The sequence below is a fragment of the Equus caballus genome, chromosome 10, assembly GCF_041296265.1.
Source record: "Equus caballus isolate H_3958 breed thoroughbred chromosome 10, TB-T2T, whole genome shotgun sequence".
In the NCBI taxonomy this organism is placed as follows: domain Eukaryota; kingdom Metazoa; phylum Chordata; class Mammalia; order Perissodactyla; family Equidae; genus Equus; species Equus caballus.
In genome coordinates, this window is record NC_091693.1 from 68,839,278 (window position 1) to 68,857,360 (window position 18,083).

At 37.3% G+C, this 18,083-nt stretch overlaps 1 protein-coding gene across 2 annotated transcripts in view; it reads right to left on the reverse strand.

Annotated features, from left to right (window-relative positions):
- Window positions 1-18,083, reverse strand: part of LAMA4 (laminin subunit alpha 4) — a 135,368-nt gene that overhangs the window by 23,001 nt on the left and 94,284 nt on the right. For both annotated transcript variants that reach the window (XM_001916277.5, XM_005596885.4), the window contains exons 16-25: window positions 16,255-16,371; window positions 14,527-14,706; window positions 11,959-12,098; window positions 9,019-9,195; window positions 8,219-8,364; window positions 7,254-7,416; window positions 6,229-6,362; window positions 5,582-5,753; window positions 2,702-2,833; window positions 1,438-1,580 (exon numbers count right to left, since the gene is read on the reverse strand). In XM_001916277.5, the coding sequence (XP_001916312.3) occupies window positions 1,438-1,580; window positions 2,702-2,833; window positions 5,582-5,753; window positions 6,229-6,362; window positions 7,254-7,416; window positions 8,219-8,364; window positions 9,019-9,195; window positions 11,959-12,098; window positions 14,527-14,706; window positions 16,255-16,371 (1,504 nt within the window). The remainder of the gene's footprint in view (window positions 1-1,437; window positions 1,581-2,701; window positions 2,834-5,581; window positions 5,754-6,228; window positions 6,363-7,253; window positions 7,417-8,218; window positions 8,365-9,018; window positions 9,196-11,958; window positions 12,099-14,526; window positions 14,707-16,254; window positions 16,372-18,083) is intronic.

Consider the following 18,083-nt stretch of genomic DNA (forward strand, 5'->3'; position numbering starts at 1 on the left):
TGTTCATATTCTCATGCTTTCTGTCATAAGCCCACAGTCATGTCTAATCTTTGCCTATAAATAGCTTTATTCTGAGTCAAGCCAGTTTGTTTACTTCTTTATAGTTTTTGAGATCCTTTAACTTACATTAGCTCATTTTATCTTTATAACAATTCAATAAGGCAGATGAGGATGCTGTTATTTTCCTTTTACTGATGGTTATTAGGTTGAACCACAGGGAACTGACATATGTGTAGGTCAAAAATGGTCGATGCTTGGTAATTTCACATGGTTTAACCTATAAAATTAAACTAAGAAATATTGTTAATTTTTTATGTCACAAATGGTAAGCTAGGATTGGAACCCAGGTTTTCAGTCTTCCACTAAGCCACTTGGGTCATGAACTCATCTTCCTGGCCTTATTTGCAATACACTGTAATCAACTAAGGTTAGAGAGATGTCTTAGTGAATGTTGGGCCTTGGATCAATAGGAAAGTAAGAAATCCTGTTTATAGGTATTGTAAGCCTATTACCTATCAGTATGCCTAGTACGTAAGAGGTTCCCAAGAACATGTTATTGGATATTGAATGGATGTGAAGTCAGTTTTGACCAAATTACAATGGCTTCAATGTATTTTAAATGAAAACTGGCCAAACAGAGGGGTAACAGTCTTACTATGTTCTGCTCCTACAAGATCACACCTGGAGACCCATGCTAATTGACAGACTGGGTGCATATAACAGCCACCATAATGATTAAAGGTCCCATGTGGCAGGGTTGAGGGAGTTGAGGAGGGTATTTAGTTTGGAAAGTAGCTTGATGTTAGAGCTCTATCCCAGACCAATTAGAATTTCTGGAGAGAGGTCATGGGCAATGATGTTTATAAAAGTTCTCCAGGTTATTATAGCGAGAACCACGGTTGAGAACCACTGGACTGGATTATCCTAAAGTTGTCTTTCAGTTTTAAGGCTCTCTGATGCTATGAATTAATTGTAAGAAGAAGTTTTGAATACTTTATTCTAAAGCTTCATTATACATAATACAAAACACCTTGGATAAGCTTAAAAATTTTGGTACCCTCAGATGCTACTTGAGAGTTCAGATAAGTTTAAATTAAGACTAAAACAAAAATAAAGGGACACAATGCTGCTTTCTTTTCACATAATACACATGCCATACCTTTCCTCTTGCTGATGAGGAATATTGCATTAGTCTATGTTCTAAGAGTAAAACAATTATTAAAGAAATCTGTGGGTCACATCTACTAGATGCTAATTGAAAGGGGTCATGAGGACTGGCTGCAGAGGGCCCGAGGGTACATGAATGTGTGCACATGTGCCCATGTAGAAGTAGCAAAGGGGAGTGCTTACACCTTTTACTAGCTCTTTCCTGGATGTCGAATACTCAGTCCAGTGCATCATTAGGAACAAACAGCTACTTAACAGAAAAAAACTTACCTGGATTGTAAGATTTCTGGGGGAGCCCCTCCAATGTATATGTCTGTAAAAGGTATTTTCATCTTTTCGTTATCCATGCTCTTGACATGTCGTCTGTCAACTACCAAAATCATTTTCTTATCGTTGTGGTAAATGATCGATATCTAGGAGAGATAATATATGGTAAGTTTGGATCACTGCTTAACAATCAGCTTTTTGAAGATTACTATATATTTTCATTATTATGGTTATAACAGCTGGGTCTCCATGTTCTTGTGCTTGTTTGTTCACAAAATGGGGAACAGATTTTCCTCTTTTACTAATGGACGTGAAAACTTTTACCTATATAACCAAAAGTTCACATTACCTGCAGAAGGATTTACATAGGGAGAGAGAGCTAGTCCAAGAAAAGTTTTGTCATGAGACCAACTGTTTCCTTTTGCCCCTTTGAGGGGATTTGAGAAAGAACTACAATAAGCAGGTAGCTTCTCGACCCCAGAGTGTATGTTACTAGGTGTCATTTTTTGGTGACATAGTGAGAAGCTGTTAATGACTCTGTGAAAATGCTAGTCAGAGAAATAGTTAAAATATTCTTTTATTGTAAACCATCCTCATGAAGGCTGTGGAATTTAAATCGAAAAGGGAAATATGGGCTCCTATTCTCTGCATTTCAGTTCAATCTAAAAGATATTATGCTTTTTATACATTTTATTACATTGTAGATTTAAAGCAGCTGTTAATGAAAAAAGAAGTATATTATCAGTACACTGCACATCTATTTCAAGACTAAAGAGTATTCTTTGTAGGTTCTCTTTATAAGGAAATCTACGTTAGTATTTTCAAAGCTCTGGATAAATGGTTTAAAAGGAAATTCTCTGTTTACCTATATCTACTCTTTTTACATTTAGTGGGGCTCAAAGAATAAGTAAAAAAATGGCTGTGTTTCTGCACTCCGGGATTTTCAACAAATGTATAGAAGGATTCTACAGGAGTGCCATTGTAATCAAGATACTGAGCATCAACAGGAGCCTTCGGTCAATAAAGTGATTAAAATGAATCTTTCAGTGACTTTCTTTTAGAAACGTCAATATGACGAAAACATCCATTCCTTTAAAGCAAATGCTATCCTGGAGTCAAGTCGATGAAGGCCCTTCAGTTGGTCTTTGGATGTGAAGATGTTCAGTTTAATCATTTTCCCACCTCTCGCATTTGACCATCCGACTAGACCAATAGATCTAAGTGCAAACAAAACAAAACAATCCACCCAAACTGCAACGATTTGTACCTCATGGTATTTTGCATCATTAATTTGAGCTTTCTTCAATGTATCTTCAAGATGCACAGGGCCATTGCTAAACCCGAAGTCATAGAACACGTGCAGGTAACCATTGCGCATCTCCAGGCTGAAAAACATGCTCTGTGGAGAGAAAGAAGTTGTAAGATGTGAGCATCCGCCATTTTGAAAATATGGATTCAGCTGAATTTGAGAATAACAAGGTATTCTTTGTTACTGAAATTGTTTGAAAACTAAAGAAGTCTCATAAAATTCTTATTATGAAATAAAAATCACAAAATCACAAGTACTTCCATAGCAGAAGTTATCTTATATTAAAATACCAAAGTGTTAATATTTATACACAATTTAAAACAACTATCTTCTGTTTTTCTAGTTTACTGCATGAGTTAATGAAATTTTAAGTTTACCTTATTGACTTTGTTTTTTTTAAGATTGGCACCTGAGCTAACATCTGTTGGCAATCTTCTTTTTTTTCCTTCTTCTTCTTCTCTCCATAGCCCTCCAGTACATAGTTGTATATCCTAGTTGTGAGTGCCTCTGGTTGTGGCATGTGGGATTATATTATAACGCCTCAGCATGGCCTGATGAGCAGTTCCATATCTGCACCCAGGATCTGAACCCATGAAATCCTGGGCCGCCAAAGTGGAGCTCATGAACTTAACCACTTGGCCACGGCCTGGCCCCTTGACTGCTTAAAAATCTTGAAAACGGAGTATTATAGGCTACACGTATTCAATTGCCTTTCCTTTAACTAACTTTTGAAAGTTATAACAGGCTAATAGATGTGATTGCATTTCATTTTAAGAGAAAAATTGGTAATATTGAAAAATAATTCCAACGTATGCTGAAAAGAATCCCTCCAAATTACCAGGAAATATGGATATAAGAAAAAGAAGCCCACTTTTGTATAATTTTGAAACAATGGATTTATGCAAATAAATATAAAATTATTATGCACTTGAACCACATGATGTTTGTGAACCAAAGTAATTCTGTAATAAAGTAATTTACCAGTAAGACTTGCTTGTTACAGAAGGTAGTTTGTAGGTAGAAAAATTCAATGGATTTGAAAAATCAGGTGTTGTGGTAAAGTCCCTATTCTATAGAAAGTGATCTCCTGAGTGGAATTTGTACACTCCTGAGAATGTTAAAATCAATCCATTGGGGTGTAGCAGAAATGTTTCAACTATTTATACTCATTTTTAAATTATAAAATAGAGAAAGAAACTAACCTTTAGTATTTAATATGTGGATTGACCCTGGGTCTTCAATTCATCCTTTGGATGGATGTTCACGGAATTCACATGGTATGAGAGGTTTTGAGCGTGGAGTTCCACACTTGAAGGGCTGATGGTGCCCCTCACCTATTTTTTTGCTTTTAGCCCTTTGCAACTGATTGCAATTTATGTGCGCCTGGTGACATGAATTTATGGGCGAGATGGCTTAAACCATAAAATAGTTACAGTGATTTCCTCTGAGATGCAGGGCTGTGAAAACATTTTGAGACACACAGATGTGTGCAGATTTCTTCCTGCAAATTACTGAAAATGCTTTCAGGTTTAAAGAGAGTTACGCATTTTTCTTTTTAAAATGAATTATTCTAAATTTGTTGACCTTTATTTGTGATGACAAATGTCTTTCAGCAGTGTGAAAACCACTAGTTATTAAAAACAAAGCGTACTTGATCTGTCGCTTCAAGGTAAGGGTATTATAACAACGGAGGAGAAGGTAACATTTTTTTGAAGATGAACCATCTCTGGAGAGATGTTTTTAAAAAATACACTTGGAAATTTTTCTATTGTTAAGTGAATTTGTTGATGAAAACAATATAAGTGTACCACCTATAAAAAAAATCTCATATTTGCGCTATTAAAACATTACTGGAAAGAAATTTCTAACCTGTTCAAAAATCTTTCAAATGAATATTTTTCAATGGTCTCAAACTCTTTTGTTAAATTTTACAAAAAGATACAATATCCGATTAGTTAGCAAGAACTGACAATAGGAAAATGGAAATGTACCAGTCAAATTTGAAAGACAACTTTTTCCAACTGGTAAATGAGATTGAAAAATGGTATCATGATTTAGTACACATAGCCAATGGTATACAGCTTACATTTTTATTTTTATGAGATTCTTGTCCAGTTATGACAGTCAATAAAACTTAGTATTGAAATAAATTGGACTTAGGACAAGACTTTCGAATTGCTGTATCACAAAGTGTGTAACAAGATTTTCAAAAATACTTTAGCATATTTAATTACATTGCTCTCACTAACACTGCTATTAATAATAATTTTTGTATCTTTAATAAATAAAAAATATTCTATTTTAGTTCACATTAATTTTTAAATTTTATGTATTTTATTTAATCTTTATATAATTTGTTTTTTTATTCCTAGTTTTGAATTTTATATCCATATATAGTATACGTAAATTCTTTATAAATCATTTACATGTAAATATGTATTACATATATATGTATACATTTGGTAAGCATGCAAGTTGTTTTTTACTGATTAGTAAAAAGCATGCAAATTTTTTTTTTTACTGACTAGGGTATATGATTTAAAAAATCATTGCCAAGTTTCTGCAGACATACTGCTCGTGTAGATCTTGGTGCTGATTTTTCTCAAAATTCCCTTAGTTTATTAAAGGGCATATTTAATATATATTCCAAACTGCATTTCAGGACTTTTATTTATTGCTGATATCATTTCCCTGAAGAAAAAAAATCCAATTTTGCTTTCTAAACTAAAACTTCGGTTTGATGGCATGATACAAAATCAACCTGGGAAGGTGTCTGGAAACACGCATAGCAGAAAGTAAAGGAATAAAGGAGAAGATGTAGGACTTTCATTTACTCACTCCATTGACCATCAGGAGGATAAGGCCATTGTCAGCTGGTGTTCGAACTTCTATGTCAAAGCGAGTCACCTGACCAAACTTCCCTCTCCTTGTGATGTCCCTCACCACAGCATAACTAGAGCCATCGAAGAAATAGCTGGCAGCCCGACTCTGAGTGAAGGCCAGTTTATCTCTGAAATAAAAGAGCAAGGATCATATGAACAATACAGTTTCTGTTATGCTTTTCGAGTGAGGCCCTTTTCACCCATTCTCCTGATATCTTCCACGGACTTTACCGCATTTAAATGAAGTTCCTGATGTTTGCATGGGAGACATAAAGAAGTATTTATAGGTAAGTTACAGGAATTGTTTTTAACAGATTGCTTCTCTACCCTATGTGCTAAGACAACAGAAGTCTCCAGTGAAACCTCAGTCTCTGGAGTCTTAAATCAAAGTTGCAAACAAGTTGTTTAACACTTTTAATACGAGTGCATGCTCCTCTATGGTAGAGAATAACTGAAAAGTTTTTTGCAGGCATGATGATTACGCAGTTTCAAAACTGGTTTCCTCAAAGAGAAGATTGAGAACCTGAGTACTGACCTACACTTGTCCTGTCTGCTGCTTTTCCACAGCCATCAAAGTCTTCAGTACTCACAACACGTTCTTACCTGGCGCAGGGCACTGACTTGGAGGGATCCATGTTGTAGATGTGCTTAAAGTTGTACAAGCTGATCACATCGTTATTCAACGTGGCCAGTTCCAAGCAGCCAACGAAGCCAGGCAGGTTTAAGCTGGCCGGGAGCTGTGCAACAGACAAAACAAGATGAGCTGTCCCATGGTCATGTTTCACCCAGACGACACAGAACAGACAAGGAAACAAATAGCAGGTCAAGGGGACCTACTCATTGACATAAATATCTTTCTAGACCTGAACGTGTGTCTAGTCTATGCCAGATCGTTTAGATAAACAATGATTTTTCAGTTGTGCACATCTTAGCAGAAAGGGTGTGATTTATTGAGCATACACTATATGCCAGTCACATGCTAGACAGTGAATTCTTGACCAAAATCAACCCAATGCCAGTACTGTGCGATAGGCATTCCTGTTCTCATATAAAGAGAGGAAAAGTAATTCTCAGAGAGGTTCAATAACATACCTCCAGCTAGTGAGTAATAGTCCTGGGACTGAAATCCTAAATCAACTCCCCATCTTCCAGGGCCTTTCCTTTATCTGCCTTTCATCAGGTCTCAGACTCCCCCTAATCCCCACCCTCCCATCCCAGGTCTTTTATTTTGTGCCTTTATTAGTTGAGATAATCAAAATTTTGACACTGCCATCTGCAAAGTTGAAGACTAGATACAAACTGTGGTGATACCCACAAGGTACAGACGGTCTTGCAGCAGGTGGGGGGGATGTTAATTACCTATGCATGTGTCAGGATGAAACGGATTGATATTCCAGTGTTAGCTACAGCTTGAAAGCATTTGACACTATGAAAGTACGGGAAGCCCAGACCAGATTTATCTACCAGATTTATAGATCCTGCTCCAGAATGCGATCACCCACTGAGATAAGCTCTTTTGTAAAATATCAAGGTTTCCATCCCGCCCCCGCATCACTGTAGGTTTTATGGATTTTTAAAGTTAATCATTGTAGATTTGCAGTAAGACAAAATATAGCTGGATGGCTCACCTTGAAGTTTGAAGGCACCCCGCCAACATAAAACACGGTGTCCTCGGGGTCCAGATCCAACAAGGAGTCATCTCCCGCAAATTCTCCCTTTTTAATAAACTTTTCCTCTGCCGTGCTACTTAGGCTTGGGACTGTTAAAAACACCTTTCCGTGTTTTCCTACCCTGTTGAGAGAAAGAATTTTCACTCTTCATTAGCCAGATAATTTATAGAAAATATGTTTTTTTAATGTAAAAATGTTACTGTTCTCTTATCACAGAATTGGTGATTCGATTTTGTCACATCCGTTAGCGCTTACAGAATGTCAGCAATCCACGGGAAGGGGAAAAAGACGTTCCATTTTGGCCTTAAGTCATAGATTGGCCAGGTAAAAAAATCTCATAATCAGATTGCTGTTTAGAAATGGTGACTATTTTTTCTAATCTTTTTTTTTCCACTAGGGTATTTGGGAAGGAATACGGGAATAATGGAAGAAGAGAGGCAAGAATAAGGGGAAGAAAATGCTGTTTATAACATCCACGGGAGGACTGTGAGTGTGTATGAGGGCATTCCATAGATTTCTTTTTTTTTTCTAATTAAATGGGTTCACTTTTTTTTTTTTTTGAGGAAGACTAGCCCTGAGCTAACATCTGCCACCAATCCTCCTCTTTTTATTTTTTTTAAAGTTTGGCACCTGAGCTAACAACTGCTGCCAATCTTTTTTTTTTTTTTTCTGCTTTATCTCCCCAAATCCCCCTGGTACATAGTTGTATATCTTAGTTGCAAGTCCTTCTAGTTGTGGCATGTGGGATGCCACCTCAATGTGGCCCGAGGAGTGGTGCCATGTCTGCGCCCAGGATCCGAATGAGCAAAACCCTGGGCCGCCGCAGCGGAGTGCACAAACTTAACCACTCGGTCAGGGGGCCAGACACTCCTTGGTTTCTTATGAAATGTGTGTATGAGCCCTCTGTCACGAACCCACATTACCTTTCAATCTTGACAATGCTGAAGTGAGCAGGCCAGGAACTGACAGGCTTGGAGTCCAGGGGAATCTCTACATCCTTAGTTCCCAAATTATAAACGTATACCAGGTTATCATTTTTGATTGCAAGACCCATGTACTCTTTTTTGGCCTGAAATGTCAAGAAGTCACTTAAATAAAATCCATATGAATGAATATCATCCTTTGTTCTCATTTCTTTACAGGACAATGAGCAATCCAAATACTTGGCTGTACACAAGGCATGTCTAGCCTGAATTATTACCAAAGCTCCTGTTAGATTGGGCAGCGCCTCTTCCTTTCCAGCCTCCCTGTGGCTGCATCAGTCCACTGCCCCCTGTGCTTGCTCCAAGTGCATCCTGGACAGGGAAGCAAGCAGCTGTAGGCTTGTGGACATTTGACGGGTGCCAGGAGTGTGTTCACCTTGTCTGGTTAACCCAGGGATATAAGGCAGCCTGCCCAAACCAATCACTATGCATCTTCCAACAGGATGCAGCATCAACGATAATAGGCCCTTGTATTCCAAAGGTCTTTGAAATACTACATTCAGACTCCTCAAAGTTAGCAGTGTGAGGCTGATATAAAGCAACTCTAGAAATATCCCACATAGAGAAGGAATTACTTGTTCTTAAATCACTGCTTTAGTCTTGGCATTAAAATGATCTATACCTTTTCAGTTACCAGAGCGGGAATTCGGTCTGTGTAGGTAGCTTTGTTTTAAGGAAAGAGAAAAGCACCTATCGTTCCTTTTAATATTATTCACTCTTTTAAAACTTCATGCTCTTACGTTTTTGCTTCCGAGGTACAGGATAAACTGATCAGCAGTCCCAGCCAGTTCTGGCTGCTTCACAGGAGGAGGTTTCATGTACAGGCTCAGAGATGTGAAGGTCTTCAAGTCATCCATACTGGTTTTGGGGTGCACTTCCACCGCTGACTGGCCGTCAAACATCATGGAGACTTGGATCTGGAGTCACAAAATTATTCCGTTAAAAGTAGTCTGCGGAAATGGGCATGGGACTTTCACATACTTCTCAGCGGCCTCCCTCATTCCTTACGGGTCTCTGAGCTCTACTGTCCTCCATGTCTTTATTTATTTACTTATGCCCTGACCTTGTTGGAGAAGAGATTTACAGCAGGTTACAATGCAATAGTTTAGATTCAAAGTTGGGAGAAAGAAAGCAAAAATGGGTGACAAAGTGGGTCCAAGAATGAGAATAAATATGAATTCCACAAGGAACTACACAATTGGTTGGGGTGAACTAAACAGCTTGAAGGGATATCTGGTCAGTTATACAATTCACAAGGCCATACAATTAATAACTAATTTCAGGAGAAATGTGCTCGGTATATATTGGGTACTAATAGCTAGGACTTTCTCCCCAGGGTCTTCAAAAGAGGAGCACGAGATGAGGCTGGAGAGGAGGTAGGGGAGGACCCTCTATCCTTCTAGGTTCTTCTGGCTGGTCTAAGAATTAAATTGACATGAGAATAACAGGAGAAAATCAAATTTAATAACATGTATACATGGATGAAACCCAGGAAATTGGAGTAAGTTGCTAAAATGGCTGAAACCATCACCTTAAATACCATCTTCAGCTAAAGACAAAGGAGGATGTTGGAGTTAGTGGTTTTGGAATTCAAAGGGGAGTAAGGGAATTCACATGGAGTTGGAAAAGCAAACGTTTGGTAAACAAATGTTTGCCATGCCTTGCAAAGACAATGAGACATGGAGAGGACTTTGATCAAAAGGGCCTTGCTAGGTTTCTCCCTGTCTACCACACCCAGTTCATATTATACTATAGTTATCTATGGTATTAGCTCCTTCCTAGAACAGGACTTCTATCTTAAATTCTTTTAGGCAGTTAGTGGGGAGGTCAAAGTTTCTTCCTGAATCTTTTGTTCTTAAAAATAATCAAGCCAAAGAGACACATTTTGAGGTAGCAAATTCTGCTCCCCTACAGCTGTGAACAGCATCATTGACCATGTATGGACAGTTGGGAGCAGTCTAGACACACCTTCGAAGTCTTAGACTGGAGTCTTGAAACCAGGCTCTCCCACTTACTGGCTATACAACTATGAGCAAGTCCCTTAACTTGCAGTTTCCTCATCTGTAAAACGAGGACAATAAGTTTGTGTTGAGAATGAAATAAGAGGATAACTAAAAAGTGCCTTCCAGTGCCTGGCTCTATGATTATAATAATTGTAATGATGAGTTCATGAAGCTGTTTCTTATAATGATTCTCAGAAAGGCATCACAACAAAGCACAAGCCAGTAAATGTATTTCTAAGAGGCCCAATGGGATATACTTAGCTGGGGTGATTGGGGGTGATTTCTGGAGTATGCAGAAGTAGATGGACTGTCCATATCCATGCCATTTATGCAAATATTTCTGCATAATTAGATGTATTTACATCAATTAATTAATATTTATTTGGTTAATACTGATGGTCAGTGAGCTCAAAATTATATTTCCAAGTGCCTAGAGTGCAACTGACCTATGTTGCCAGGTGAGTAAAGAGCAATACATCTTAATAAACAATCAAGCAGTGTATGAGATTAAAGTCTTTCTGTAAAAATTGAGAGTCTGAGAAGGATGTACATCTGCACAGAAATCATCTCATCTGGGGAGCTGAGCTGCCTCCCAAAGGCACTGCCAAGACTCTATTTAGAAAATGATTTTAGGTGATTAAGGCCCTAAAATTCTACTCCATATAAATAAAATTACCAGAGAGCGCTCACAGAACTTGAGCTTTGAAAATGGCATTTCTTGACAATAAAACTTTTTGAAATGCTCTTCGACGTATTTAAAAAAGGTAACTCGTGGTGTAGGATCAATTGTCATATATCATTTAAAAGTTGGGTATCTTTAGCAAGAATAATCTTCATTATAAAATAGGTGATTTCCAACTCTTATTTCTGTCGGTCATTAGGGCCAATAGACCGTTCAGGCCAATTCTTGATTGAGAAAATAAAATCATATAATTTGGTTGTAAAAAGTTGTTGGTCTATAAATCAATAAGAAACCCATTTAAAGGAGGGCCAAGAACCAGCTCTGTTTTGCCACAGTGAAAATGTTCATTGTTGTGTCAGGTTATGTTCCTACCAACGTTGGCACTAGTTAGGCTGTTGCTGCGTTTCTTCTACATAAGCATCTCAGAACAGGGTTTTTGTTGAGATTATTCAGTTTAGCTGGTATGTGATTCCTCAGTTAAGGCTGTGGAGGGGTCAGTAAAAGCTTCATATTATCTATGTTGTACTGGAGAATTTTTTAAAGAGGTCGATGGGCACGATTATCCCATACAGTAAATGCACTAAAACAACTGTTAAAATAATAAATAATAATAATTACACATTGAGTCTTCTAAACTCAACTAAAGCCACCCTTTATTGGGGTTGGCTTTGCTCGATTTTTGCTCTATGAGCTTTGTTGACTAGGTTAACACGGTGGTTCTTAGGCTGCCACCCATTAGAATCCCTTGGGAGCTTTTAAAAAATACAGGTGCTGCGCCTTCCTCCAGAGCCTGATCTACTGCTTTGAGGTTGGGATCAGGAATTGGTTAAGTTTTCAAAGCTCCTCAAGTGATTCTAAGGAACAGAGGGAGCTGAGAACTACCGAGTTGGATAATACAGCAGAAAGGTTCCAGGCTCTGGAGGCCGCCCGGGGGTGGGAGCTCAGCTGCGTGTTCTCAGTATCACGAATGACTGATGATTCCCTTCATCCGTTACCTTGCTGGCGACACTTCTGGTCTGAGCGATGAGCTCTCGGATCCTCTGGATGCTGGCAGAAACGTTGCTTGCAGGCCGCTTCTGCTCGACTGTACGAAGCTGATCCAGGAGCTGAGGGACAACCTCTGTCAGATTTCTTACTGCAGCCAATAAAAATTAATCACTTGAGTAAATATATTAATATTAAGTCTATTTAAGGAATCAGATAAAGAGACAACAAACACTTGGTCACTTCTATTACAACTATAAGAAATTATTTTAAATCCTGCAAAATTAATAGTTAAGCCCAAAGCATAATCAGTTCCTACTTTGTAGCATCTATGATACATATTGGTCTATAAATTGTATGCAGAGTAAGGTGACTTATAATGTGCCTTTCTAAAGGGCAGGATCCACAACAAATATGCAGATATTCCTTTCCCCACGTGGCACAGGTTCTGCTTGCATTTCTAACATAACTGATATAACGGGTCAGAAGGAATGCTGCCAAAAGGAGGAGCGAAGGTTGTTTTCCAGGATGTCCGTTCATACACGACACTGCTGTGAGGGTCCCACCAGGGCAGAGCCAGGTGGAGGAAACAGGTAGCACCCAGAAGAGTGGCAGTTGTGCTCAGGTGAGGGTGGGCAGCCATGGTATATGGGCCCAGATAAGGATGATGCTATGAGCAGATCATATTGACTCTTTAGATTATGTATTTTTTTTGGATATGTAACATACACAAAGAAAAGAGCAGAAATCAGGGCACAGCTTGATGAGAGAAATCCATAACACAGAGAATGGCATAATTTTCTCCAAAGTTTCACGGACTAGAGAAGCGGTTCTTAAGGTGTGGTCCTAGACCAGGAGCATCAGTGTCCCAGGGAACTGGTAAGAAACGCAAATTCTTTGGCCCCATCTCAAACCTACTGAATCAGAAACTCTGGGAGGGAAGCCCAGCGATCCGTGTTTAATAAGCCCTGCAGGTGATTCCGACGTACACTAATCTTTGAGGACCACTGACCTAGAAATTGATTGTCTTTTGGGTATTCTCCTACCTAAGGGCAGAGCCATGGTCGTGGAGCATTAGCAACTGGACAAGAGCAAGCCTCTTACTGGAGCCAAACTAAACTCAGATTCAGGAGAATATGCCAGCAAGGACCAAGGGAGCATCTCTTTTCTGGACTTAGGAAACACGGTGATTTTCCAGCACAAGGAATGGAATAAAGCAAAATAATAGCAATTATGAGTTCATTGTGTTGATTAATACAGAGGTAAATATTTGTTATTTGGATCACTGGCCACAATAGCCATTTTATAGTATAATAGTCTTTGAAATATAGCACATTTTATTACATAAAATAAAGTGTATGTAAAGCATTACATAAAAATTTTGATTATGGAAATGCATAGAAGACAGGATCACCTTGCCCTCAATTCTCTCAGAAAAGGGGAATTACCTTATATTAGAGTCTTCATAAAGTTTCTTATATTATGGTATGCTTTTTCATTTATTTTGTATTGAACCACAAAATGCTATTTGAGGAAAACACAGTAGCCTGAAACATCTTCAATTCGTGCTAGTTCTGGATGCCTATTGGAATCACTGACAGGACTCGTGAAAAAGGACAAAAAAAGAACACGGATTTTGTAAATAGTCCTGAGTGAATACCTTTATAAATGAAAATGCAGGATGTCATATAGGCAACTCTTTCAGAAATCAAGTTTAAAAGCAATTAAGTGAGCGGTTACATGGAAGAATTCATGAATGTATACTTAAAAGATGAATGTAACAGAGCTACCTTCCTGTTATGGGATAAAATTTCTAGTGACAGATCAAATATAGATTCATAAAGTTGTTTCTTAATTAAGATGAAAATGAAGGTAATATGGTCTGCAAAACCATGTTGGAGAACTGAACATTCTAGTCACGACAAATACCATAATATTTAAGAGGTATGAAGAGACTGAATAAAAATATGAGAATAGTGAAAAGGACATTTCTCAAGTAATATGTAACTTTAATATCTATGTGTAACTAAATAAATTAGGTAGACATCAAAATATTTCATTTTCATTGCTATAAATCTGTCTTCAAGTTGGCCAACAAACTATTCCTTTTAACGGGAAGCTTCAGTTGTGTTTGGCCATATTCAGCCCTTGTTGGTAATAATCTGCTTTATTTGGGTAAGGAGAAAGTAATGCTGTTTAGTAAATTTTTTTCCTAAAAGCAAACCAGTATTTTGTTGAAGTTATTTACTCTAACATGTGATTGACCTTCTTCCCCAAAAGATCAGTCTTACATTGATAAAAATAAAAAGTGCTATCACTATTTCACCTAGAAAAAATATATGACTTTTTACCAATCTATCTAGCGTTTATTTATGTGAAATATATATTTGTAGTTCATATATAGAAACACACACATCGATAGATGAACTGAGCAAAAGCTTTTCTCCTTTTCTAAGCTAACTTCCACAATATTTTAATCTAAAACCCAAATGAAGAAAATTGCTTCTTAACAGAAGATGTGTAGAGTTTAACGGTCACTTCCTCAACTGGATGCAAATTGAGACGTTTCTAAGTGATACCTGCATCTCTAGCGGAATCCACTGCAGTGTTGTAAGCAGAAGAGTCAAAATTTTGCAGATTCTGTGACCAGTGGGTTAGATTGCCAGCCATGGGGGCCGTTGCCCGCTGGACTTCCATTGTGGTCTTGTTAGCTTCCTCGGTGATCAACTTGGACTGATTCAGGCGCTGCTGAGCGTCACCTTCACACAGAGCACAAGGACATTCGCTTTGCAGAGAAGCACGACATTTGTTGGGAACATTAACATCCATTTACTCACTGGGATAAAACAGATCTCAAATTTTGGGCTTTTAATCCAAACTAAGATCTTTAAATACATGTTAGTTATGGTATAAGTTAGGTACACAAGAATCCTGTAAGCAGTATTAATAAGTGAGCTTGAAACCATGTAGCTCACTTAAGACATTTTCAAATTAAGAGGTAAATTAAAAAAAAGAGTAGTTAGTATTTCCTCAGGTTAGAGACCTGATGAGAAAGACATGGAAAATGCATACAAGATTTTAACTCATAGAATGTTTATGTCTGAAATTCATTGTAAATATCACTTTCTTCTGTGTGGAACACCTTTTGCAATAAAAATGATGCTCGAATACAGAGTAAATTACTAAGGAAAGGTATTTTTGAACAAGAAAAGCAAGTTTCAAAAGAGTGTATATAGCAAAATTCTATTTTACTAAAAAGTTACATTTTTAAAATAAAAATAATATGTTTACAACAAAATGTTTTTTTTCCTAGGTCATGAGATTATAAATGATTTTCTTCTCTTGTTCTTTCTTTTTCCTTATGTATATTTTCTAATTTTTCTATAATGGTCATGCCTTCCTTCTGTAATTAAAAAAAAGTGAAAATCACTCAGGTGAGGTTGTGGCTTCAATTTCTTAAAGTAGAGAAACATTGAATTCAACCTCACATGGTTTGAACTCTGATGCATGTAGCTGTGGATCCTGGGTCTGCTTCTTTTTGGAGCTGCGCCTTTTGGAGCAAGTTCCTTAAGCTTGATAAGCCTCAGAGCTCACATGAGCCTAAAGGCAATGGTGACACTTTCCCACATGAGAGAATGTATGGAAAACACACCCAATGCCTAGCATGTGGTAGCTCTGACGATGCTCATGACAGCGAATCTCAGTGGATGACACCTTCCTGGCCAGGGCATTGGTGTACTACAGCACTGTAGTTGGGTTTGCTCCATGTAGTAAAACAGCCACAGCTGGCAGCTGTGTTAACTTTCTCTATGCTCGGGAAGGCGCTTCTGCTTCCAACTACATTTTTCCGAGATACCGCTGGAGTCCCAGATTAGGCAAGAGGAGTGCTCTTGTTTCTCTGTTTGGCTTGTTGGTCTCCTTGCTTGTACTATAAGAATGATGTGACATGTAACAGGGCAGTTGTTTAAAGATGGGACTAGAGAAACCCAATAACCAAATTAGGGCATGTTTGTTAATGAATGAGGATGTTCACAAGAAAGTGGGTTGCCAAATAGTATAAGCAGCGTGTGATTCCATTAAAACATACACACACACACACGATTGGTGGAAAATGCTCTTAAATTTAATGGTTAGCTTGTATAAATGTTTTCTAGGATTTTCTGTGTGTGTATGATGAACACAGTTTTTTTTGTCATCCGAAAACAATACTTATTTATAAAAATATTGATATGTAAGGGATCACCTAGTCCTTCCTGAAAGGTTTATCTTAATACCAGTGAACAAACAGATGAGGCTGTGATCGCTACCTCTCTCCGTGGCTTGTAGTCGCTTAATGGCATCATTTAACCTGCTTTTAAGGGCACTCTTCCTTGCTAGCGCTCCACCCACACGTCTGCTGGTGTCCGCCACTGCCTCTTCGTTGCCTGTGGAGAAGAAGCAGACAAAAATCTCAGAGGAGCCAATACACTAGGAAAAAAATTTCCATTTCAACAAGGAAAATTCTGATTTCTACCATGGAGTCATCTGCAATATTCTGACTATGATGTGAACGTAGAAAACCAACGCTGGAAAGAGCCAGATAAGACGTACAGGATTGCAGAAAACTTGTCACACTGCTTGGGAGTGATTTAGGATGCTCATAAAAGTGACTCATAAAAGGTGTAGAGATAATGGCTAATTTCTTTGCTTGAAAAGTATAGCACTGCTGTGACTAATAAAGCTAGCAGCACAATTGATAAAGAGCTGAAAAGAAAAGATCTATCTGTATTTATGGGGATGACTGGTTATATAAAAGTAACTGTTTTAATAAACTTTTAATTGATGTACAACATACATTTAGAAAAGGGCACACATTATAAGTGCACAGCTTGATGAATTTTCACAAACTGAACACAAAAATATAACCAGTGTTCAGGTCAAGAAAATAGAACATTATTAGCACCCATAATTCCCCGAGGCCTCTATGATTACCCAAAGCTGAATTCTATCTCCACGTGTTAGTTGCGTCTTTCTAAAATCTTATTCAAAAGAAAAGATAGAGTATTGTAATTTTTAAACGTTTTTGTATCTCTGTCAATTTCTGTAGAGCTATGTCTTGATATCTGGTAGCTTAAGTCTTCCAACTTTGTTTTTCCTCTTCAAGATTTCCACAGAAATTCTAGAATCATCTTGAATGTGTACATACTGTTCTGGTAATTTATTTGGTATTATATTGAATCTAAGGATAAATCTGGGAGCATTGTCTTTTTAACAAACTAGAGTCTTCCAATGAATAGTTTTTATTTATTTTTCTTTAGCTCTAAGTTCTTATTTTTATCTCCATTTATTTAGATCACCTTTAATTTTTTGCAGTAGTGTATTATTGTTTTATGTGTAAAGATCTTAGCATCTTTCATCAAATTTATTCCTAGTTATTTGAGACTATTGTAAATGATGTGATTTTAAAAAGTTAATTTCTAATTAGACATAGAATTAAACTGGGTTTTCACATATTGAATTGGTGATGTGGGGCATCCTTGTCATGTTTCCAATCTTAGTAGCAAAGCTTTCAATATTTCAGTATTAATATGCTTGCTGAATATTATTTTATTATTCTTTATGAGATTATGGAAGGTTCCTTCTATTCCTGAATTCTTTTTTTAAACATGAAAGGGTATTGAGTTTTGTTAAATGATTTTCCTGTATGTAGTGAGATGATCATATGAATTTTCTTTTATATTCTGTAAATGTGGTGAATTACCATTGATGTTTTAAATGTTAAACTATCCTTGAAATCCTGAAATAAATTCAACTTGATCACATATTACCATCTCTATGTATGATAAACTTGATTTGTTAATGTCTTGATTAGGATTTTCACATCTCTATTTACGAAAGAATTTGGCTTATAATTTTCCCTTTTTATAATGTCTTTACCAGGCTTTGGTATTTAAGTTGCATTGGTTTCATAGAACAAGTTAGAGAATATTTCCTCTTTTTCTATCTTCTGGAAGAGTTTATAAACGAGTGATGTTATTTCTTATTTAAATTTTGGAAGAATTTACTGATGAAGTCATCTGAGCCCTGAGATTTCTTTGTGGGAAGGATTTAATTACTGATTAAATTTATTATACATATGTATGTAGGTACAGTTCTA